Source organism: Scleropages formosus, chromosome 15 (genome assembly GCF_900964775.1).
Source record: "Scleropages formosus chromosome 15, fSclFor1.1, whole genome shotgun sequence".
NCBI lineage: Eukaryota > Metazoa > Chordata > Actinopteri > Osteoglossiformes > Osteoglossidae > Scleropages > Scleropages formosus.
The window spans coordinates 3,630,057-3,656,722 of NC_041820.1; the positions used below are offsets into that span (position 1 = coordinate 3,630,057).

The following is a 26,666-nucleotide window of genomic DNA, read 5'->3' on the forward strand; positions in this document are numbered from 1 at the left end:
TGCCACATAAACAACATAAAATAATTATGTATTTAAAGTTCATATATTTAATTATACATGATTATTATATATTACTATATTTGATTAATTTGTCTTTTAAAATTTAATCGTATTTAATACATAATTATATTTATAGTAATAATAAGAAGACGACCATGACCCAGGTGTCTGAAGTTGACCTTTGACCTTTTGGCCAGGTCATGTCTCCCCCCAGCACAGTGTTATGGAGAATTTCCCACTTAATTTTTTTTTAAAACCTTTCATGCAGAGGAATGTGACATTTGGTATAACCAGAGATGAAATGTGACTTCGTCCCTCGGAGACTCTAAGTGTGGAGGCGGGTCGTTTCCAGCAACCGGATGGGTACGAGAGGTTGGGAGAAATGCGGAAGGGGAGGCCTGTGAGTCGCACTCTGTAATGCCCCCGTCCCCCTTCTATTCCGTTTTGCTCCCCTCTCGGCCGGTATCACGCTGCCTGCGGCCCCCTCACCCACCCATCTGTCAGTCCTCGTATCCCTTGCACCTCTGGCTCCATCTGCCCCGTCTGTTATGTCAGGGTTCCACAAGTGCCTGCGCCTTTGCGCTGTTAAAAACACTGAAATATTAATCTCTCGCGTCGCGTCCACGAGGGTCTGATTTGTTTTCCCCCCTTTTTTTTCCCTTCCTTCATGAATACATTCATTGTGCCGCCTTTCCCTAGTCCAACACGAGCCATCTGACTCCACTCTCTGGGGACACGCAAGTTCTTCAGAAGAAGTAGGTTCGAAAACCACCTTGGTCATATCCATCCATCCATCCATCCACTTGACCTCCCACTCTTCAAAATAATAATTAACATGAAAATGATCACATCCTTAAACCTCCAGGTGTTATCTCCTCAGAAGACCAGGGTTTTCACAGGGCTGACCGCGGTATGTTACTGCTACTCTGTCCCATGCTTCCCTCTCCACACCTTCCCATGCCCAGTGATGGGGGGTGAGGGGGACAGACAGTTGAGAGGAGGCACAGTGGCTTCTGCAAGTCGGGGACAGTGGAGGACGTGCAGAACACATTTGCTGAAGCGAGACTGGAACCGCCACCGCCATTACGATCGGACCTACCGGCCAGTACCACCCCACCACCGATCCGTCCTGCACCTCTCGCTCCACCGAGATCGATTTTCCCTGCACTTCATGCAGATCCTTTGAAGATGTTCCTCCCAGGGCTTATTTAATTCAACTTAGTTTTTAATAGGTGTGCAGCCATGCCATCAACTTGGGCCACGCCGGTGTGCCGGACAAACTCTCTCAGCCTAATCGCCCTCCTTCATCTTTTCACATCCGCGGACTCCATGTAGGGACGGCACGCTTACCGCCGTTGCAAGTGATCATCAGCGCGGGAGCATCGCCGCCGTCACCGAGGTGCACATTACAATATGTCACATTATTGCGTCATACCGCACATTCCTGTACTGCAGAACGAGTCTTTGAACATCGTTCCCCATCAGATTTGGGTTCCTCTACAAAGCGCAATATCATTATTGCACCTGGCTCGTAATTTGCACAGGTCTACGTTTGAGTCTGTCGGCGGATGCTATTTTTAATCAATGGGATGTGGGTTCAAATCCCAGAACGGCAACTGCAGTTCCATCCCTGAGAAAGGGGCTTTAACCCGAAATATTCATCTGTATAAATAGGTAAAAACAAAACACAGTTAGTTGTTTACAGCAAGGGTTCTTTTGAAAACACATAAATAATTAAAAAAAACGTAATGTTGAGACTGAAGAAGCAATCGAGTGCAGAAGAAAAACATTTAATTATCAGTGCAGCTGAGCAAGTCCTTTGCACATCTTTAGCATGGTAGCATACAAATTTTAACAGCACTTTTTGTAAACTACCACCTCGCACACACACACACCAGCAAAAGCATCAGGTTCAACCTCGGAGCTGGATTATATGTTTTGACATATTTACAGATAGTTCGATCGATGGCAGCGCATTCATATTAAATATTCATAGGCAGAGAGGGGGATGTTCATTGGAGAGGGCCCTGGAAGAAGCAGGCCAACATCCCTGTTGCAGCATCAACGTAAACACACCTTCACCAGGAAGTGGGAGACACACTCTTCTATGACAGCTCTGAATCGATGGAAACATTGCCTGAGGGGTCAGCTTTGCTTGAACTTCTTTCACAATTCTAAATTCCTGACTGGGACAATCAAGCTTGATCTATTTTGCCAAGGGCTGATCAATACTCATGCCAATTTCAAGGGATAATTGTAATCTATCAATGCCAATGGGCAACCAGTCCTGGCCAAGGAGTACTCAATACTGGTTGGTCAAAGCCAAGCAATAATTAGTCCTGAGCTGTCAATACCGGGGGGGATAGATAAATCCTAGTCTTTCAATGTCGAGGGATAATCAATCACAACATGTTGTTGCCGGCAGATAATCAGTGCGTGTTCTGTAAATTCCAAGGCAGAATCAATCCCAATATGTAATTGCCAAAGTAAATTCAATTACGATCTGTCCATGACATGGGACTATTGAACCTAATACGTCAATGCCGGTGAATAATCAGTCAAGATCTTTTGTTGCCCATGGAAAACCAATCTCAAAGTGTTGTCAAGGAATAATCAATCCCTATGTGTCTATACAAAAGGATAATCAATCGAAACATGTTGCTGTCAAGGAAGAATCAGCCCTGACTATGGAACAATGATTCATGATCTGTCAATTGTGTGGGCTAATCAGTCCCGATCTGTGGTTGCCAAGGGACAGTCAATAGTTGCCAAGGGATAGTCAGTTCCATAGGGATGGCCAGTCCTGGTCTGTTTTGCCAAGAGATAATCAATCATGGCCAAGGAACAATCAATCCCAATCTATCAATGTCAATAAACAATCAATCCCCTTCTTTCAATGTCATAAAAAAATAGTACTGCCTTTTTGTTTCCAAGGGGACAGTCAATTCCATCTGTTAATTCCAGAGGTCAAATTTGCATGTGCTCGCTTGTGCTGCCATCATCCTCCTCATCGCTGCCTAAAACCAGGACAGCAAAGGAGTGCAAAATGAAACACCATCAAACTAAATGATATAAAGCTCCAAACACAGGGCCCTTAACAAGCACTAGTTATAGTAACTGCTGCTCATAAGTCGCCGAGTTACTTGCTGAAAGTGCGGAAATAACGGCATCGGCGGGCTCTGCTCAGCCATATGCTCTTTAATTACTTCACATTAGCAGACTGTCAAGCCTGGCCTTGCGGCTGGAGGAGGACATGTTCCTGTTCACCGTGCCACGGTGTCCGTTTAGGGCAGAAGCTGCTGGCCACAGCTCCACCGATAACACAGAAGCGAGGTATTACTATATAGCATCATGAATATGCAAATGAGTCATGAAAATTATGCGCACTTTAAAGAAACATACAGTAAAAAATATTGGTGCAATGAAGAGCCGGAAGGGTTACGATCCAGAATAAGGAAACCCGTTGACAGAAGCTTCAGGAAGCGCCGGGAATCTGTGCGGACCAAATTCCTCTTCTTGTTCCAACATTCTGAACACGGATCCGGCATTGTTCCTCCGCACACTTTTATCTGCGATGAAGCAAAATGGTTTTGTGAACGGCTAAAAACCCATTACTGTACCTGCGGGACTTTTTTTTTTTCCCCCAAAACTGAAAAAAGGTTTCTTCTGTTATTCTTAAACTTTGGGGTGGATTATTTCCAGGTGTCTCCACCTCTCACTGTGACTTGTGATTGTGTGGAGGAGAACAGGCAGCGTTGCACGTTTGATCTCCCCTATACGTGCTCTTCAAAGCCGACCATACAAAAGCGCGAGCGAAGATACGACAGATGCTGGAGTCGAATGTGTGATTGCAGACGGGCCGGCTGCCGTAGCACTCGCCTTTGAGCTGCCGAATCAATTCCCCATATTTAACAAAAACAGTGGTGAAGTATTTCAGAATTATTTCTTTCTGTGTTCAGATATAATGAGGGTATTTTGCCTTGGGGAGACAATAACCACCCCGTTGGTCCAACTCGATTTCTCATTAGTAGTAAATAATTCCCATTGTCACAATCAAAGTACAGAAATGAACTATTTAAGTCAGCACTCCTCTCAGAACATTGTTCATTTGTCTACTGATTGTCAAGACCGTGTTTGTGCATCTGAAGGAGGTTCTCACAACAGACAATAGAGGCACAACAATCGATAATAGTTTGGCGGTCGTGTGGGCAAACACATTGATCAAGGATCCCGAGTGAAAGGAAAAAAAAAAAACCCATTCCTTGGAAAGAGAAGGTTCGCTTCTGGTCTCCAGGTCCGAGAACACATCTTCAGTCAAGGGCCTCGGGTCTTCGGCACGAAGATCTGGAGTGGTTGCAGGGGTCGGGGGGGAGGGCGGCTACAGCATCGCATTAGGACAAGAGGCACGTGAGCCAGCGGGAGGCTCCTTCTTCATGCAACCAGCTGAGGATAATTGCATTTGACAAGACTCTGCAGCTCCGCAGCTTTCATCTAGCGCAGAAGATACTGCACCCAAATTAGTTTTAATGCAATCTCCTCGCTTTCCCGCACAGGGAGATAACAGATCATAATAACCTCAACGGGATTCCTTTTCATCCGGCTACAAAGCTGTCAGGGCCCTTCGGCTGACGCAAAACCCTCCCGTGGTGCTCGGCGGGCACTTGTCATGACACACGCATGTGTGCATGAACGCCAACGTGCCTAACATGGGCTCGAAAATCACGTCCTGGTGCTCATTACACTGGAACAACTGTAAACAGTGTCTCCCAGAGGATCCCTGGTGAGGAAAACCACAACTTCACATTATCTTCTGATCTGAAGGAAATTAATTTAATCTTACTATTAATAGGAGAGTGTGGACCCGTGGGAGCCTTAGCAGATCAGCATAGCTTTGCCTTCTACATCTAACCTCACTTTGGGATGGGGGCAGGATGGAGGCGCATAGTTACCTAACTGAGCTAAGCGAGTTGCTGCAAGGGGGCACTACATCATACCAAAGACGAGGAGTCAGATGAGGGCTGTTCACCCGTTGCAGAGCAGCCAACGTGAAAGCTGGAGCACCTCAACTTACATCTCAGCTCGCCCAGATTCTTGCTCTCCTGTCCTTTCCACTCAGGGTGACCGTCAAACCCTCCCACCCGCAGGGTCGCCATGGCAGCAGGGGGTCGGCGGGGTTAATTAACCACCTCGAGTGTCTCACTCGCACCTGCTGATAAGCCCCCCAGATGGAGGGGCGCGAAAATCCCACCTGTTTGCGAGTGATTAAGGCCTGGGTTGGCTGCTAAGCTCCCCCAGGTTCTCCGGCGCTGGCAGCCTGGAGTCGGGACACTTCGCCAGGATTAGCACTCCGACCGGCCGCTGTAATGGGATTAATGACATTGTAAAAGTGAGGAGGGTGACGGCAAGTGGGGGAGATCAGCTTCGCCAGGGACGTAAGAGCATGTGCAGCAAAGGCAAAGGCACATGAGAAAAAATACACACCTAGCAGGCATGGGTGGGGGCAGCAGGGCCAACAGGGGGCGTAGTGTTTAGCGCTGCTGCCCTGCACTTGAAGGAGCTGAGTCTGAATCCCACCTCCTGCCGTAGTACCTTTGATCGAGGTACCTGCCCTACTCACACAGTAAATATTACCCAGCTGTATAAATGCGTAAAGTATTGCGAGTAGCTTAACGCTATCAGTTTGCGTGGAGAAAGGCGTCAGCTAATGAATAAATGTAAATTATTCCCAACAGTAAATGTCAATTACAGTTAACGTCATATCCAGTGAACGAAAGCGCTTCAGCAACTGCGCCAAATTTTGGACCATGTTCACTAACGCTCGCTTTAGCGACCGAGCCTCTAAGTACATATTATTGTCTGCAAGCGAACCTGTAAACCCACTATCTGCGCTCTGTGCATGTGCATTGCTTACAAGTGTACAATAAATAAATAAACAAACAAACAAACGTATATTATATATATATATATTTAAATAACGGCCTAAAACCTACAATAAAGTCTTTTTTACTGCACATTCTGCATCACATGACATCATGGACAAAGGTTAGACACTGTGACCTACATGTAAAAAAATGTTAGTATTTTGAATTCATTTTGTAACTCTGCTGCTAATTTTTAATGCACAATTTATCACTTTTACATTGTACATTAAGTTGTACATAAATTACAACAAATGTACACTGAATTAATTTTATATTTCCATTTCCTAACTCGCACGTAAAACACTACCAGTCATATGATCACGTAGGACTGGGTTTGTCTCCCAGTCACACGGTTTACACTCAGCTGCGATTTTCAGCGGCTCTTCGGCTCCCTAAGGATGACGCTTGCAGAGCGCAGGCTGGGAATGAGAATGTAAATGTAGCGCAGGAGCGACACACACAGCAAGAGCCACCAGTGGGAGCACAGAGCCAATCCCAGCGAACAAATACACGTGATGCATAAACACCCTGACACGCACAGAGGCTCAACCTGAGATCCAAAGAAAGGTAAAAAAAAAATAATAAAACGCACAAAATAAGCTCTTACAGCGTGGAAGTGCACAGTTTGTTACATTTACATCTATTTATTTAGCGACACTTTTCTCCTAAGCAACCTCCAATGAACTCTATGTAGTGTTATCAGGCCACACACCTTATTCACCAGGGTAACTTACACTGCTAGATACACTACTTACACTGGGCCACTCATCCATACATCAGTGGAACACACACACTCTCCCTGTCCATCACTCACACACTATGGGGGAACCTGAACAGCATGTCTTTGGACTGTGGGAGGAAACCAGAGCACCCAGAGGAAACCCACGCACACTCCACACAGATTGAGTGGGGATCAAACCCTTCTCCTCTGGCATCACCCGGCTGTTGTGGAACACACTCTCTCTGTCACTCACATACTCATCCGTACATCAACGGAACATACTCTCACTATGGGTCTTTGGACTGTGGGAGGAAACCAGAGCACCCAGAGGAAACCCACGCACACTCCACACAGATTGAGTGGGGATCAAACCCTTCTCCTCTGGCATCACCCGGCTGTTGTGGAACACACTCTCTCTGTCACTCACATACTCATCCGTACATCAACGGAACATACTCTCACTATGGGTCTTTGGACTGTGGGAGGAAACCAGAGCACCCAGAGGAAACCCACGCAGACACGGGGAGAACATGCAAACTCCACACAGACTGAGTGGGGATCGAACTCGGGTCCTCTCACACCACCCGGGCGCTGTGAGACAGCAGCGCTGCTCGCTGTGCTGCCGCCCTAAAAAAGTAAACTTTTCACACCGTGTTAAAAAAAACGAAGCCCATAAGCACACCCTGTTGTTCCATGTTGCTCAGCCTCAAGGCCTCAGAGGGTTTCTGGAGGGAGAAAGCAAGCGAATGAAAGCCCGGGTGGTACGTCGGTCCAGCGGCAGCTGTCAGAGCCCCAACCACGAGGCAGATTTGAGCCGGCACTTAAGATCCGGAACATGGCGGAACAAAAGGAGCCCGAAACGGCCACCTCAGCAGTTGCTTTGATGCAAAGTGCACATAAAGCAAAGAAAGCAACAGGACCCGGTCCTCCCTTTTCATGTTGCTTCGTTCGCCTCCCACTAAAGAAATCCTCCCTCCTTTTTTTTGGCCAAAGGTGATCAACTGCACCTCCTTTGCCCAAACTAGGGCGCGATTTCTTTGCATACAAATACAACAATTTCTGTCTCCATCTCGGCCCAGAGGAGTTCGAAATGAAAACTCGAGCCGAAGAGCGAGCAGATGGGGGTGGGGGGGAGGTGGCGTGAAGATGAAAAAAAGAAGTATCTACAATCCTCGCTTATGTAACTGTCTGGGAAGAGCACAACACGGCTTATCAGACGTGCTTAAATATTTTTTACGGACGGAAAACAGGGACAATAATTCATCTGCTGCTGACGAGATACCGCATTCGTTCGAAACGGATCCGAAGGCCAATTCTGCTTTTTCTGTCCCATTTTCTTTCCTGATTTAGTGATTATAAGCAGGGGGCAAAGTTCACACATCTCATACTGCCTGCCAAATAATAATATGGGGCAGGAGGTGGGGTAGCTTTCTCAGCCATCGCTTTCCGCTCAAAGGATCTGGGATTGAATCCCCTCCAGGACTGTAGTACCCTCAAGCTAGGGCTGAACGGATACAATAAAAATTATCCTGCGATATAAATGGTTAAATAATTCTAAGTAGCTTAGTGTATGACCATAATATTATAAGAGTCCTTGGACAGAAGTGTGGACTAAATTAAGGTTTGCAATAATAATAATACGAATAATTTAGATTTTTTCACTTATCTAACACTTTTCTCCAAAGCAACTTACAATGTTAAGCTACTTACGATTATTTACCCATTTACGTATACAACTCGGTAATTTTTTACTGGAGCAAATTAGGGCAAGTACTCAAGGGAAATACAGCCGGAAGTGGAGATCGAACCCGTGATCTTTGGATCCAAAGGCAGCAGCTCTAACCAGCTGTCTCATAATAATAATTATTATACAGTAATTTGGCCACATGTGGAGTTATTTCCAGAGAAAGTAAAAGACAGAATCGTGGAGGAAATATTTGTATGTGCATTCCAGTTCTTGCAGCAGAAATCATAACAATTTGTCTGCTTTTACTGGTGACACGTCTGCACTGATCGTTTCTTACTAAATGTCCGCATAAGACTCATATCCGCAGGATTAGAATAGTGTCAGGGTGGTGCAGTGGGTTCCGTTTGCATCTCACAGCTCCGGAAAGGTGGGTTTGGATGGTGGATCCAGTCTGGCTCAGTCTGTGTGGAGTTTCAATGTTCTCATCCTCTTTGCGGGGGTTTCCTCCAGGCGCTCTGGTTTCCTCCCACAATCTGCAGACATGTATCCCAGATGAAGTGTTGACTTTTTGACTTTTTTGATTTGCTTGTTGTGTGTGTGTGAGAGAGTGAACGAGAGTGCGGACTGTCCTGTGATGGACCGGTACCCATGCAGCGTGTACCCCTCCTCACGTGCTGTAACGATGACGACGCAACACTAAAGAACTTACGGTAAGCAGCTGCCGCGCTACTCCACACACAGCTCTTCTCTTGTCCATAATCGTATTATGAGAGTTTGCTCGACTCCAGCGGGCGTCATGCGTCGCCGCGTCATTTGAGCACACTGTTGACTAAAACCTGACATTTACAAACAGAGAGGAAACATTTGCACCAGTTTCACACAACATGCTGAGCGCAAAATCCCCTCTCGCCGAGGGCCGCCCTATAAAGAGCGTTGCAAATACGCTCACTTGGGTTTGAAACAACGCCGGGCCTCAACCGCGTCGGCATCATCGATGCCACATTCATACGGACCAGGAAAAGTGCCCGGAAGCACGGGGGGTGCAACAAGTGTGCGTCGAGGAATGCGCGTAGCAGTCAGCCAGGACGCACGCAGAAGATGGAGACGGCGTCTTTATAGCGTGCTCCCTGATAGATCTCGCGAACAAAGGAAGGGGAAAGCCGGCGCGGCCTCTGGGAGATTGACCAGGCCTTATTTTGTGCCGCTGCTGTCCGCCGTGTTCTTCTTCCCCCCGCGTTCTGATGTGGCAGCGCTTTCATGTCTCCGTCCACAGAAGCAAATGGCATCCATCTTTAATGAGCGCCGTATTGTCTTGGGGCCGCTGGCGGAGGCGGTGGGGCGGGGGTGATCGGGGGCGTCCGGTAGCACAAGAACGCAAGCGAAAACGTAATTAATCGTTCGGCTGTTGCGGCCATTCATTTGTTCCCATTCACATTATGGTAATTATAACGCCATTTAGCGACGCCGCTGCTTATTTAGTGCCATTGCTGGATTTGTTCTGCCGTAGAACATACTGGGGAACATACAGCACCGCGCTTGGTAACGCTCAGCCTTTCATCCATCAAAGCCCGAAAGAATTGTGTTTGAACTTCTCAGACAATGTGAGTTTGAGAGAGAGAGAAATATTAAACTGCTGAATTAGTGTCTTTGGAAGCTCACAAGCGGGATTCGTACATGTGCTTGACATTGTTCACCACAAGTCAGATTTTAACGGCAAGACAACAACAGAGAATGGAAGATTAAGTTGTGCGGAGAAGATCTTCACCAGCGTTGAACCAGGTGTCATATTCTAATAGGTTATACAGCATCAGTCAAAAAGTTTGAGTACACACACTGGAAGCTAGTTCTTCCCCATATACTTCAACATTCGATGTCCAGTTCCTTAGTTAGAGTCCATTAGTGAGTTTGTGTCTTGCTGAAGAACGAAGGACTGCCCAGCTCTGTGATGGAATGGAACACCTCAGACATACGCTTCGATAGCCATGCTGATTGAGATCGCTGTGGACTTGGTAAATATTACAAACGCTGTGACCAGCAAAGTAGCCCCACACCATCACACTGCCACCACCATGCTGGAGAGTGGAAACCTCATGCTCTTGTTCTCTCTGCACCTTTCATATACTGACTGGTCAGACCCAAAAATTCCACAGTTTGAAACATGGGTCCATAAGACCAACTTCCACTCCAAAAAAGTATAGTTTCCCTGTTCTTGGGCCAAGGTCTGTCTGGTTTCAAGCAGGTCTAGTCAGTTTTAATGGGTATCGAATATGTCATGTTGACACAAGCGCAAATGAAGATCTCACGATAAAACACGAAATCTACTCATAATTGAACATTTTTAAAGAAATGCTTAACCTTTCTGCAGTGGAATTATGTAGTTGAATGCAGACATTTTATTTGAAGCTCTATTTACTATAAGCTGGAACCATCTTAAGTGCTTAGGCAACTTAAGTGCTGTATTAAGTAAATACTACTGGTCTTACACCACATCCGTCTGAATAACCTGTCTGAGAATGGTTCCGTGTAAATCACACTTGCTCTCGGTTTGTGAAATGGGCCAGTCATTGTGTGGCTTCGGTGGGCCATAGATGTTCCTACTGGTGGGTGTCAATCAGCTTTCCCCTGGAAGGACTCGCCATGTAAAGAATGCATTAAGAATGACTCACCCACAGAATTATGGCTCTCATTTTTCTCAAGTTTCCTTCTTTTTAGCTGTGAATCTGTATCATTTCCGCATCCGTTGGACAAATATTTCCATTTATATAAGGAAATCATTCTGTTAAGAACTTTTGTTTAATATTGTATTTTAAATGGGAAAGCGCCTGGTGAAATCACAGCGCTGCGTGGAGCTCTACGCCCGGAGGGCAAAGCCGTTCTTTGCTTATGAAATACATAAGAGTTCACTGACACCCCTGGGCACTTACATCTAAGGAAATGAAATCAAACTTACACAGAACCAAATCATGACTCCGCTGTTAAATCTCAACACAAGCCCCAAAGTTAGAGAACAGTTGGCAGATTCTTTCTGTTCAACTCATTACATTTTACTAAACATTTTTATTTTCGTTTTTAAGTTTACCACGATCATTTCTTTTAATGTTTGTTATGTTACATATCTGTTTTTGTAATCTTTTTTAGATGATGTTTAATTTTTCATTCGGTAGAATAGCATTTTGGGTACATATGTATGAAAAGCATTACAGAAATAAGGTCGGTATGTTGGTATGAAATTATTATGATTCTGAGCAAATAGTATGATTCTGAGCACATAGTATGATGACCATCTGGAGGAGCGAGGTCCACTTTCTCAGATAGATGGAAGATAATTTTCTACTGTTCGAGGTTAATTATTTGAGTCGATCTGTGAACATAACACACAATATGATCACCTGTTCACAGCAGCAGAATAGATAGATAGATAGATAGATAGATCCACGTCATCATCAACCATCTGGCAGTTCATAGGCTACTTTTTCAAATTTAGCTATAAATGATTTTTATTAGCAATACTCTAATTTGCTTATTTCAAAAATAGTACATCCCTTCTATCCCTGTCCCTGCCGAGATAGCGAAGTCACATGGGAGAAGATCTGGAGTGAAGTGTAATGTCAGAAAAAAGAGACACCCGAGCGTTTTACACCGTGGGTTACAATGAAAAATAGTCTGACATAAGTAAGAAGCCCCTGCAGGAACATCTTGCAATCTGTAGGCGTAGTAACTGTTCAGTGCCAATTATTCAGAGCTGCTGTGTTAAGGAAAAGGTTTTCAGTTCTCAGTCTCAGTGGGAACAGGCTGGAGATAGAAAACTGGGTACCTATGAACCCTTCGGTGTTACCAATTGGCAGGTATTACAGTGGTATGCAGTAGTAATACACCGGGCATCCTTCCGTCATCATCTCTCCATTGATTTGCTGTGGCTGTCTATACCATTTCAAACTTTGGCTACAACCTACAAGGCAGTCCAATGTCCAAGATCTGCATCTTGATACCAGCAAGACCTGATCACTTCCTAGGTACCAGAGACAGCCCTACACTTCTCCGCCTCTGGCCTCTTGGTGGCCCCACTATGGGAAGGTCCCAAATCAAAAAACAGATGATTCTCAGACTTGACTGCAGTGTTGTGGAACGAGCTCCCTCTGTCCCTCAGAGCTGCTGAATCCCTCCCAATATTTAAGAAAGGTTTTAGCTCCATTTCTTCCAGACACATTTCTCTCCTGATCTTCTGATAGCTCCGTAAATGAGTCCAACACCATCTACTATGATTGTCCGTGTATTTGATATCTGAATGTCACCTCTATAGGCAGCTACCTGAGGGATGTGAACCAGCAACATGGTGGTGTCACACAAACAAACTGAATTTTGATATTCCGTTGTTTGTGTCTAAAGCTCTTCCTCTGTTTTTGCACTTTTGTTGACTCTGAGTTGTATGTGACTTCAGGGAAAGTGGTGGTTGGAGCTGTCGGCTTGCCATCTGATGGATCCAGGTACGCCGTACATCGTTTCATGAAGGTATGGGATGTAAATGTTGCAGTAAAAAAAAAAATTACCCAGCTGTATAAATGGGTAAATGATTGTAACGTTAACATTGTAAGTCGCTTTGGAGAAAAGTGTCAGCTAAAGAATAAATGTAAATGTAACAGGAAAACGGTACTGTGATTTGCCCTGAATTCTCAGTTAATGGACAGAGGTGCGCATCCTTTCCAAATGCGAGGATAAATTATCGATATGTGTTGCCACACCTCCTTGTTCCAGACTCCCCAGCTATGCTGTCTGGGCTCGCAGTGGGCTAGGGGCAACCAGAAGAGCTGCATCATCCCAGGACTTCAACTGCACTTGTGAGGAGAGGGCTCTGATGCGTCTCGCTCCCTCAAATCGCCACTGACGCCCAATGCATTATTTGCGTGTTGGCCCGGCACATTTCCTCCAAGGCATCATGCATCTCAGGAAACTCTAAAGCTTCACTTGTACACCCATGCTGGATGTTGGCTGAGGCACGTCAACTTCAGGTGCATTACTCCAGGGGACAAGCGGCTGCCCTGATCCAGGGATCTAAACCCGTGACCTTCTCGTGTGCTTCCTTAGCCGTTTTTGCTGTCAGAACACTCAACCCGCATGTCGCACACAGTCCACAGAAGAAACAAGAAACTGAAGGGCAAAACACGGAAGTAAAGAGTGAAGAGGCAGAAAAGGAACGTGGGACCGTCTTGACTCAACTCACTTCCACAGTGCTTACAACCTGGGACAGCTGGTAGTGTAGTGATTAGAGCTGCTGCCTCTAGAGCCAAAGGTTGCAGGTTTATTCTCCACCACCAGCTGTAGTACCCTTGAGCAAGGTACTTACCTTTAAAGTACCCAGCTATATAAATCGGTAAAAAATACGTTTACATTGTAGGTGACTTTGCAGAACAGTATCAGCTAAACCAGTAAAGGGAACCTGTTTCAGTGATAACAAAAAGAAAAGTGTTGCACATTATATCAGCTGGCAGTCAAGACTACACAAGTGTTTGTAGAGAGGAAGCACTATTTTTAATGTTAATGTAGGTGAAAGTTTATATAGAAAATACTAGAGTATATAAGTATTTGCATACTTTTTTTATGTTTATTATGACTGTATGCATGATTTTTACAGCTTGACCTGTGAATTTCCATATTATTAACATGCTCACTGGACTGAGAATTCGACCTTCCTTGAAACTGTGGTGCAGGTGGAGGTGAGGAACGAGGGCCGGAAGGACAAGGCAGAGCCATAAGTGGAGGCAAAGCCCCTTTTCGATGGTGCCGTTCATGTTCAGAACCCAGTGGCAGCAGTACTGGAGTAGGAGGATGACTGAAGATGGACAAACTATGTCTCAAAGGCCCCTCCTGTTTCTCTGCAAGTCAAGACAAACAGACCAATCTTCCCTTGACAATTTGGCTTAGCAGATGAACCCCACACTGTACCGTAGTTCTGAAAAGGGCCCTCGTTGAAAGTCTCCAAAAAAAGAAAAAACCCGGCGATTGTCAGGCACGAAGAACAGTCGCGCACTCGGACGTCGCTGCCGAAATCCATACAGACGAGTGTGGCAATTCCACAGGACAACTTCCGCTCTCCATCGTCCCGTTGCAGTATATTCTCTTTTATTACACAATGTCATGGTTTCCCGACTCTCTCCGCTTTGCTCCTTTCCACTACAGTAAACAGGATAGTTAAAGTACCATTTATATAAGGCATTTCCAGAAAGGGCTTTAAAATGTTGGACGTGAGGAGACAGGAGGCAATTGCGCCGTGAAGGTCTTTTCAGACCCATTTTCTCCACAGAGTCCTTGGGTTGCTTCTTAACCGCAGATCAGTCATGATTGCTCGCCCAGGTCAGGGAGAGAGCGAGAGATGGTTGATTGTTTAAATCCTTGGAAGCAGGAGTTGGGGATGGTGAGAGGCGCTTCCACTGGCGGGCGTCCCAGATCTCAGCCCGCCACCATGTTGGAGAAGCCCCAGTGAAATCAAGAGGTCAGAGGTCACCGAGGTCAGCTTGCTGGCATTGCGAAATGATGCCCATTCACAGCATGGTTGCCCTTCCACTCTGACCTTGATGTGAGAAGCATCTGAGGATTTTCATTAGCGAGGAGCAAGTGAACGTGATTGACATTGCGCCTGTCTTCCCCTGGATTTCCATGACGACAAGAACCTCCTGGGTCTCCAGCGAGCATCTCGCTTCACCCCGTGCTAAAGTGTCCAACTGCATCTGCATTCGCTTCAAAAAACATTGCTCAGCGGTGTCAGATTACATATCGATTCATTCTCTCTTTCTTGTCATTCATATTCAGCAGTGACTCCAGGCCACAAACTATGACAACCAATGATTTTTTTGCATCCGAAAGCACCAAACGCAAACCCCGCAGCCATGGTACAGCATGTGAAATGCTAAAGCCAAAGTTTTAGTTCGGGACAAGTCACAAAGGTAGAAATAAAGATGCTCACATTTTCCACTTTATTTTCGCATTTACAGGTGGTCCCCGATTTACGATGGGGTTACGTTCCATGAAACCCACCACAAGTCGAAAATATCGTATGTCGAAAATGCATTTAATACACCTAATACACACCGCTGCGTGACAGAATGGGAGATGCGGATCGTTGCCGCTGCCCAGCATCGCGAGAGAGTGTCGCTCCGGATATCGCTTGCCTTGGAAAAAATCTAAATTCAAAATTCAAAGTATGGTTTCTACTGAATGTCTATCGCCAGCTCACCATCGTAAAGTCGAAAAATCATAGGTCGAACCATGGTAAATAGGGACCGCCTGTATCTGTTTTCTAGAATTTATGACTATATTTCACCAAAGGTAACTTTTATTTACACGCCAAGCTGAAAGATGGCAGTAAAGAGCTCCCAGATGGAAAAGGAGTGTGGGAGCATCTTAACTCAACTCACTTCCAAAGCGTTTGCAGCCTGTTTCAGTGATCATACCAAAATGAGAAACGTCACAAAAGTTTTTGGGACGAATCAGTCGGCAATGTGGACTGTACAAGACGTAGTGGAGAGGAAGTATTTTTATTTTCGGCCATTTCAAGCTATTTTTAATATTAGTGCAGTTCAAAGTTTATTAAAAAACTAGAGTCAATCTTTCAAGCATTTACAAAGCATTTCTTTTTTTCTTCATTGTGACTGTATCCCACATTTTTATAGCTCTTAACCTGGGAATGTCTGCATTATTAGGCTTTTAAAGGTTGGCACATGGGGATAAAAGTGACTTTGGAGTTATAAACAACCCAATTTGCATATTCTGGTCCCGTTTATGTTTGTAATGTGAGACATACAGGCACAGGCGTCCACTGCGTCCTCGGCTCTCCTGCTCACAAAAAAACACCCAATGGACATCTTGCTTTTGTACAGGAAACGCAGGCATATCCAAAACAGCCTGTTAGGTGTTATTGACTGTTCTGCTCATCAGAGTACAATAGTGTGAAAAATAACTACCATTTATATAACCACTAACAGGCAAAATAATGCATCTTGAGTACTTAGTGCCCATAGTAATTTGTACCCTTTTCTTTCGAACCACAAGACAAACATTCACTCTCAATAACACGCTCTGCCTGACAGTATCTGAAAAACCTTATACGATTTTTGTGGATCATATTTGCCTGAAGGCAAATTTCCTGCATCCTGAGGCGGGAGAAATGAATGTATAAGTTCTATTAGGATATTACTTTTCTGTTGGCCATTCTTTTAAAATAAACCGTGGCTTCCGAGAAGTGTAGATTTATTGAATTTGTGAATATTTCATATTATCCTCACTAAACATATTTAAACTCCGTGATATTGATGGGAGTTTCAGCAGAATAGTGACATTTTATTTGCCACTCGTCTTATCATAATTTCCTTTCCTCTCCATCTGCTGAGCTTAATGTTCCACTTCATAGAGACAAACGTTCTAATGCATTGTTAAACACTCCCAGATACATTTTAATTTGCTTTACATTTCTGTAGGTGAAATGATATGGGGGAATCAATTTTTCAAAATAAATTTTTAGCCCCCTAATAGGAATGACGCTGATATATCAAGGAAACAAAGGCTGTTTTCAAGGCGACAGTAATGAATTTGGAAAGAAATCGAGCACAATAAAGATAAGAACCGAAGCATGCAGATAAACACAGACAGCAGAAAAATGTGCATTGAGGCCAAAATGTTGTAAAGCAGTCAAGAAGTATTCATGTCTTGAAATACGCCTGTGTACATGCTCAAGGTATCAGAAGAGCAGAACAAATATATTTACGTCACACGTGGCTGCGGTATATTAAGCAGTAACGTTAAAATAAAGCAGACGTCAGAAAAGAGAACAAGCTACCGCGACAATTACAGAATGCTGCGCTTGAATTTCCTAATTGGTTTAAATATTTAGATAACATTATTAATCCATAATTGAATGTACATATGAATTAAGGCATGCAAAAATGTGACGCTTCTCTCACAATGATCTACACTCTTTCCATTGTTATCATTATTCTTTATTTATCTCACTCCATTGTCCGAGATGACTGAGATCATCAACTCTACGTTGACCTACACATTTAAACAGATGGGTAATTTTTACAGCATCGATTCAAGGGAGGTACCTTGATCAAGGGTATTGCAGCAGGAGTGGGATTTAAACCCAACTGCCTTCTGACAGCCCTTAGCACTACTCCACCTGCTTCCCACGATCTGTCTGCTCGACATGGGCATATGATGCATTGAAAGGTGTGGTTGTCTTCTACAAGGGGAAGTAGAAAATGGTCCCTCAACCTGGAGAGTTCCTCCTCAAATGTGTGTGAAATAAATGAAGATGGCGGAGTTCTTTGCCTTTTGCACGGCCAAAATTTCACTTGTGCTATCCTAAAAAGGACAATTTTAACTTACATGTTCTCCATATCCATGTACATCTTGGTTTTTCGCTTTAATCGCTTGAAGAAACCTTAACAGGACTGGTAACTACTGGTGAAAAGGAGGCCAAAAGGGGAATGAGGTGCTCGGGAGTGGAGATAAAACCAGGTAAACATTGTGCAGTTTGAGCCCATTCTGGCAGCAATTCAACACGATGGCACTGACAGGTTGACAGACAGCTTTTTAAACTGGGGGACGGGATGTGGACTTGAGAGGTCATACATTATTAAGTGTGAAAGCCTCGACGACGGCCTGATAATTGCTTCGCTGACCTCACTGTGTTGCTACATCATCCCGACAAATTTCCATCCCTGACTGAACATAATGAGTCGGGATCAAAATGTTCTGTGACCCCATACCCCAGTAAATGTTCAGAATTAAAGCGCAAAGTGAACAGTCAAAGTGCCGGTGGTGGCGGTGGGGGGTGTTAGGTGTGGGGGGGGGGTTGGAGGGTGCTAATTAGCCAGGTCAACATTTTGCATATGCATGAGCCAGCATTTCCTGTCGAGAGACAATAGTTGGAGGTGTAACTGCAGTCAGCTGTACGCAGTCAAGCAGGATGTACTCTGCTCTGCTCTTCCAGGTGGTTGTGGGATCTTCGGTGTGTAAAGCAAGCGGTTCGGCTAGCTGGGGGTGCACCTGTGGAACCCCAGCGGGTATGGAACCTACTCCAGGTAGCCACATTCACAAGGTACTAGTTCCCAGGGAATGCTTCACTCTCCTGATGAGGACCTTGATGTGCACATCACAGTAATGATTGGAGAGCTCTCTAAGAATACTGTGGGTGCTTTTTTGGGGCAGGTCAGGGGTTCATTTTGGTGCCGAAGGACATGACTCTGCTGAACCAGGGGTGATCCAGAGAAAGACAGTGTGGGAGATGAATGTTTGGCTCTCCTAGCTCAGTTTCGATGTCAGGGACTAAAGATATGATGCTGGAGCCTGGAAGGGGAAATTTTGAAGAAGGATCTAACACTTGAGGGACATTAGCCACATCCAGCCATGTTCATGCCCATACAGCCAAACAGACCAAGCAACCAAGCAACACCTGCGCCTAGTTTCCATACCTCCCTAACATACAGTACAGGCATCTAGGTACAGTAAACAAATGTGTAATCATCATGGCTCCCAGCTTTCCTCTTCAGGCCCCAATTTCACAGTTTGAAGATGCTGACCGATATGGAGAGAGGAAGAGACTGACCAGAAATCCCAGTTTTTTATTTGCCTTTTGCGTTGCCTTTTTTCCCAGACCACATTCCAACCCCCTATGCTTGCAAATAAAGGCCGTTACTCAGTCCAGCACTCCCGAGTGCAGGCAGCATATGGTTTGAAGAATTAGGGAAGAGTCAAAGAGGATATTCTGGACCTCTTGGATCAGGTCTGGTGTACAAGAGCAAAACTGCGATGGAGGACATTTTGGCATTTGTGGCTCAGCACCAGTGTAGGCGGGAATCACACACCAGACTGCCAATCTCACATATAACATTCACTCAGTTATGCACGGGAGTGCAGCCGATATCCGGCTGTGCCCTAATAAGATGGGACAGATGGGAAAACGTATCACAGAGTCTGTCTGAGGCATCCTCTTTTGAAAATGAGGCCCTTTCAGCGGCCTGTCAGCCAGAGTCAATGGGGTGCAACCAAAGCCACCTCCTGGAACATAGCTCACCATGGTATGACCCTATCATCATACTGACAAAAGTGTGATCTGAGGCGGTTTTGATGTCATCAGATACGTGGACCCCGGCCTGACATGAAATAAAGCTTATCAGAGAGCCAGGATTTTGAGACATCGCCGAATTTAATTGTGATGTCAGAGGTCAGATGTTACAGATACACCTCAGTTACAGCAGGACGTTGGAAGAATAGCAACTACATTTAAAATGTGCAGCACTTCCCATTATGCCTCCAACCATTTAGAGAGATAGTTCCTGCTTCTTTAGCTGCAGAGAGGTTTTCAAGGCCAAACTCTGTCCCTCCACAGCTCCACCTTCATCCCCACCAGATGTTCCAGCTATAATCAGCAGGATCTCAAAAACGAGAACATCCTGTCTTATTTCTGACAGACGAAGGCTTCAGATGTTCAACGCTCTTGGTGAGACATCACTCTCGCCCTTCCATTCCACATGCATTCCGGGTGGCAGGGCAGGGCACAAACGGAAGAGTTTCCGAGGAGTAAATTAATGCCATGCGCTACCCTGTCGCTCAGGCCCCCCGGGCCGAACAGATGACATAGGCTGCCGAGCAAAACGATTGACGAACGGAGGGCAACTCGAGGGTGCGCGCCACCGCAGTCGTTCTGAGCCTCCTTTCATATCTGATGATTGCAGATGCATCACGGAGATATCAGTCGTTATCATCGAAATTAATTTTTGTGCCAGGGACCCCGTTGAGGAAGACGCGGAGTATGGGGATGGAGCTAAATAAACGCGAAGGCACATTAACTCAGCAGGACTAATAAATAAGTACGGATAATGTGCCGGTGGCTACCGCGATGCAGCTGTCGGAGAGCGGGCTCCGTGCTCAACCCACCGCACAGCAGCGCTTCTCAGCCCGTGTTCTCCAGTGTGTTTGATCCAAGCATTTTGCTGCAAACCCTGGCGGATGAGAGAGAGCCCGACTCGAAGATACGCTGCCCGGGACGGCGAGGCTGGGTCTGACTGCAGATGAAGTGGGGGGGTCTTTCAGGACCGGGAGAAGCCCGTTTTCCAATATGCCACTCACATACTAATACACACTCTGACACAAGCATTAAAAATGCATCTGTTCAAGCAAACGGGCTACAGCGGTAGACACAGAACACAATGGTACAACTTTTCCCCGCCCACGATGCGCCCAGCATGCTGTTATTACCTGTTATTTTAGCAACGGGCTGCTAATGAAACGAAGAGGAGAGTCAACAGAATACAAAGCTCCTGGTTGCTGCCGGTGTCAGTTCCCCCCTGCAAAGTGATCACCTTGGAAAGACATGTGTGAGCCCTCCTCCACATTATGACTGGCCTGGGGCCTCTACTCGCTCAGTTGCAAGGCTGCTTGCAATATTTGTACTTATTTTTGTGGAATTTATGCACTTGCTGCAGTTCCATCAGCAGTCCCATTCCATCAACACGTCGCCGACAGGATCATCTCAAAGCGGGGTAGGTTGGGGGAAGAGCCTGCTGGTACTGGTGTATTAGGAACCATCAGCAGTCCCAATGGGGCCATCTAAATCAGAGTCCACCACTGGTCATAGCCAGTGACATGAGGCTCATAGTGACACCTGGCAGCAGGTACTACGCTTCAGTGAGGCCCCGGACCTTGACAGCATCCCACACCAGTACACCCTTGGGTAGAGGATTCACCGTCAAAACACGAGCTGACCTTCCGTTCACTTGATTTACTTCCCGCCCTTGTTTACTTTTACTATTATTTATCAGGTAACATGAAAGCACTCGCTGGATTTGATTTTGCTTTTCGAAGGTAAACCCGGCGTGCTGAAGGGCAACTGGGAATAAACGGGCCGGATGTGGGGCTCTCTGTTTGTTCGACCCCATTGCTGAGGTCAGCCAGCTCAGATAAGAAAACGTTGTTCCGCCGACGAGACCGTCTCGCAATCGTGAGATGAAATGAGAATATTTCTCAGCAGGCCGACTGGTCAGAAATAATAACCGAACCGGTGGTGTGGAAAATGGGTCTTCGGTTGGCGTGACAACGAATCACCTTATTGGCTGACAGCAGGTCTTGATGAGCTAATGGACACCATATAGCGCAACACTGCAAAAACTTATTGATATGGGAGGGTCTGGAGAGCCAAGAAGTGTAGAAGGTTGCTTCCTTTCAAAAAGATCCATTGTAACATTTCCCCCCAAGTCATGTGACATTTGCTTACCCTGTGCTGCGTGGTGCATTGGTGATGAGAAGAACTCTGGGTTTCTTGTCCCTCTCGATGAGCCACACCATATAGCGCCCACTCTGCTGGGGGTGCAGGAAGATGGACACGTCCAGGCTGCAGCGCCAGTGTCCCCCACGGAGCCAGGGGCTGGACACCCAGGGGCCCCCCATTGTGGAGCTGTTCACAGACAGGAACTGGCCTGCGTAGGGCACACACAAGAGAAAGGGATGGGTTCAGGGAACTGCTGCCTTGCAATATGAAGGTTTGAGGTTCAAATTCCTGCTCTGGATACAGAGGCCTTCAAGATACTTGGCCTCGTTCAAACATGAAGAATCCCTTCTGGTATAATGGTAAATCTGTGTAAAATTGATTATCTAACACCGCAAGTTGCCTCGGATAAAGGGATCACGTAAAACGAATAATGGGAAATCGTGTTTGAATGATCGAAGCTCAAAATGTGGTGGAAATGCATTTCTGTGGTTTTGTTTTATTCTTTTCTGATAGAGAACAGTAGGCGTATGCCACAAATGAATGAACCGAACAACGAGAACAGGAGCTTCAGCAGCCCTCATACAGCATGATCACAGTATTTCTAATTAGACTTTGGATAGTCTATACAGTGTGTTCAAAACAAGTGTCGGCGAAACACTCCACGACGGCAAAAATATGAATTTCAATTCAGAATTCGCCGACTGTGAATGTGAAAATGTTTTACGGTTTCCACGCTGCCTGCTGCGCGCACCCAGGGCACGGGTTAATTATGAGTCGTTCACAGTACAGTGTGAATCACAACAGAATCCCAGCGCAAGCAAATCCGCTGAAACTGTGCCATACCCTTGGTTGGGGAAAGAAAGGAAGTAAAAAAAAAAAAAAAGGAAGACGAATCAAAGCTTTGTCTTTTGGCTTTGATTTCGAGTCCCTCTCTCCTACAGGCTCATTGAGGTTGTTCAATCGGGAAGTTTTTTGAGAAGCAAGGGTGGGCGCAAACTACAAAGACTCCCCTTCCTTAAAAAAAAAACACGAAAAGAAAAAAAAATCCATCTGCTTTAATCTGCCTGATAATAAAAAGAGATGATGGGGGGGAAAAAAAGGATGCACTAAAACCAAGTTTAGAAAAATAGAAAGTTTCTCTCCAAAACGGAACGCATATTTTCATTACTCGGAGGACGGCGAACCAGGGTTTACTGTGTCATTCTTTTTTTTCCCACAGAAATTGACACCGAAAAACAAAAAAGAAATAAACAACTTGGTTCTGAGTTTGTACGTTTTTTTTTTCTTTTCGTTTTAAGCAATGTAGTTATCATTGTTACACCTTTTGTCTTTTCTTTGGTTTTTAAGGAGTGCTTAATTCTCTCGATTTTGGCAGTGCATTAATCAGACTGAAAGATGGAGACGGTACGCTGGACAGATGGAGGGGGCATAGCGCTGAAGGCTGGAGGTCACTGTAAATAAAACATGACCCTCTGTGGCGCATGGCTTTGCGATTTAGAAGACACAAGGGGATGGATGGGCGGTGGACAGCACAGGCAGAAATATGAGGCTGTGAAGACAAACCATCATGATATTTTCCCTCCAAATTTTGATCGCATTATAGTCGCTTGTGCTCTAGTACGGAACCAAACTTGGTACTTCATAATCAAAGAGGCCTTATTTTCACCTTGCATCCCAAACTGAAATTTCCACTTTCATATCTGGATGATCTTCATTTAGGTCGTCTGGAAAGGCCGTGGCTCCCATCTCACCTAACGTAAGTGATGGACGCAGCGTAATTGGAATTGCGTAATCGCATTTGTGCTGGCTCGCTGGAGGAAACACAAGATGCGGAAAGGGAAAATGTGACGTGTCTATTTTTAAAGTGTGACAGAACAATGGAGCTTGCGAACACTTTGCATGGCCTGCAAATTAGCAAAGCAAATGCAATTGACACAGCTTGCCAAGACATTTGTATTAAGAAAAAACAAAACCCACGCAAAATCCCAGTGCATGAACACCACCATGTAAATAAAACTGAGTTCTAACCTGCATAAATAATATTCAGAAAATGGATAGCTGTATATATTTTGCCTTCTCCAATAAAAATGTGCATTTGAAAGTAAAGAAGGACGAGGACAAATGATCAAATGACAAACCACGCAATGCAAATGATACAAATTACTGGTTTGGCAAAATTAAAGCTGCACAGGGGTGTTGCATGAAACTCACCAACATTCTCATACTCTCTATTCTCACTTCAGCCTCCATACATCCCATTTGCACCTCCTTTTTTTTTTTTTTTTTGGATTGAAGCAATGAAGCAATGTGTCAATGTGTAAGTCTAGCTCATTAAAAGCCCAGAAAAACCCAGTAACCAAATTTCATTCATAAAAGCCACGACACGACAGGCCGCTGAAGCGGACTTTCGGAAGGTCTGCAGCCAGATGATGCCTCGAAATGCAATCTGAGGGTGGTTTATGATGCTGTGATTTAGGACTATGGCAGGATTAATGAGACATGCAGAAAACTCACAGGCATATAATTTGATATTATTGTTAAATTGCATTATATACAGCTTATAGGAGCCTTCTCATTCTATGGAGGTCCTGCGGTACGTGGCTGTGGTGAAGCAGCACCGGGTAGCACTTATTAAAATTAGTCATTATAACCAAACAGGTACAGCAGTGTACGAAAGGGTTTATGGCAGCTAAACTAATCTGCTAGTGTGGCGGTTGGTGTTGCTCCCTTCAGACCTAAAGGTCAGTGGTTCAAATCCCCCCTGCAGCCATAGTACCCTTGATTGAGGTACTTACACTAAACTGTTTCGGTAAAATTTCCCAGCTGTATAAATGGGTAAGTAATTATAAGTAGCTTAACATTATGAGATGCTTTGGAAAAAAGTGTCTAAACATTAATCTGTTTTACAATACAGATGGTGTTCTGATTCCCTCACCTGGAAATATTCCCCGAATGTAATTGTCTGCATTCTTGGCATCATATGTCTCAAAAAAATCAAATCTACACAGCTTCACGGTTCCAACAAAGGGACACAAACTGGAGTGAAAACACTTTAAACACATAAGGCTGGTACAAGGCTCTGGTGTCGTTCTTTTGAAAATCATTTGTGTTAGATATCGTGCGTGCGTGCATGCGTGCATGCGTGCGTGCATGCGTGCATGCGTGCGTGGGGCACACGGACCGACAGCCCACACAGTGCGCCTGGACTGAGCACAACCCCATGTAGTGAATTTATCCCCTTCTGGCACCTTAGGGTTTCAGTTATGTAACTGACTATTATGTACGAGGGCAGCAGGTGGCGCAGTGGTTAGAGCGCCGCCTTGGACCTGAAGGACATAATTTTGAATCCGACCTCCCTTGATGATGGTGCACTGATACGATTAAAATTGCTTAGCTTTATAAATAGGTAAATCACTGTAAGGCACTTTGGAGAAGACCATCAGCTTAAAAAAGAAACATGACAATGTAATTCTGCAATGTGCATGTACGGTTATTGGATAAGCGGCTTGATGCCGCACAAGAAGAGTCTGCAGGGTTACGAGAAATACTGAAGGGCAGAAGAAGGAGGTGCGAGGCTGAGAGGTGGACGGATGAGGGCAGAAGAAGGAGGCATGTGGCCCGAATATCCCGGCGCCGTGCAGAGAGGGACCATGCCGCCTTCATGTATCTCGGATTCGCTTTTAAGCTGGTGGAGATAATGAGTCCACCATGAGCGTCTCCGACTCGACCGCAGATGAAAACAGAGAGAGCTGGGAAATAAAAAAGACAAAGAAGTACATGGGAAGGCCAGGGGCGTTACGGTGAGTGAGAACGTGAACCAGTCCCTCTTCTCTTGTCTTACGTGTTGCCTTTAGAAGCATTTTTTTCCCCTCCCCCTCATTATACATTCTATTATCCTTTTTTTCCCAAAGTGGTCATTTTACCCCGCAAATTGCGCAGGAAGCAGACGAACAAGAGTCCCCGCAAATCAAAGCATTCCATTTAGGCTTCATCAAGGCGCTCCTGCACATCTGAGTTCTGAGCGACGTGTGGCAGCTCTGGATAATTTGGCGGCGAGAGCAGAAGCATTTCCAAAAGTTTTCAGAGCAGCTCCACCCACAAGGATTCTCACCGGGATGTTGAAAAGAGGATTTTAGGCTTAAGAGCAGAACAGGGCGAGACCGAAGAATCCCTTCCTCGAACTCATAAGAGCAAAAATAACATTTGAATCATGTAATGAAATCATAGGGGGATGCAAGGGTCCCGACCCACCCTAAAATACAGGATCAGACCCTCCTGTGTTCTGTGTAAATATCACCCAGACCCCAGCCTCCTCCCTCATACCTGCTCTTCTTAGGGCTGTAGCCAGGTTCCAGGTTCCTAACTTTTCTCAAGGACCTCAACCCTACACCCACTGTCCTTGCTGCTGAGCTACCTGAAATATGTGCTGTGGTTATTATTAATTTTAATACATTTATCTGACATGTTTCTTCAAGGTAACGTAGAATGATGAGTTTGTAAACAAAGCAAATTTTTTTTTCTAATTTTACTTCCCAGACAGGTATTTAAGCGTCACAATGGCTTGCGTCAGGTGGAGATTCACACTTGGTGCCTTAAACCCCAAGTTTTTTTTTACCCCTCAGTGGTCAGTTTGGCTATATTTGTTTGGTTCATTAACACGGTTGCACTTCATGCATAAGAAAACCAGTGGTACACTTCCTACTTCCTGTCACATTGACAGCCTCAACCAATCACAATCCTCCATCAAGGGAAATGTAATATCACAACTGAAACAATAGAGAACCATTATTCCTACCATTTAATGTAACTGGCACTTTGCTCCAAAGTCACTTTGAATGTTAAGCTATACTTATACTGATTTACCCAGTTTTACTGATTCTTACTGCTTTAATTCAAGTTAAGTGCCTTGATCAAGGGCATTAGAGCAGGAGTTGGGGCCCAGTCTCTTCTTCTTGAACCACGAGGCAAGAGCGCTAACCATTACCTCAACTGCTGCCTCAAGACAGTGCATCATAATTTCTGAAAAATGTAAATCTTACCCCCCGAAGGACAAACGATGGCTAAAATTCAACTTTC

General features: G+C 45.2%; 1 protein-coding gene across 1 annotated transcript in view; it reads right to left on the reverse strand.

The window, feature by feature from the left end:
* The window catches only part of alk (ALK receptor tyrosine kinase), a 241,376-nt gene that overhangs the window by 79,978 nt on the left and 134,732 nt on the right, over positions 1-26,666 (reverse strand). Inside the window, exons 8-9 of the mRNA XM_029258577.1 lie at positions 25,862-25,865; positions 21,597-21,798 (exon numbers count right to left, since the gene is read on the reverse strand). Of these exons, the coding sequence (XP_029114410.1) occupies positions 21,597-21,798; positions 25,862-25,865 (206 nt within the window). The remainder of the gene's footprint in view (positions 1-21,596; positions 21,799-25,861; positions 25,866-26,666) is intronic.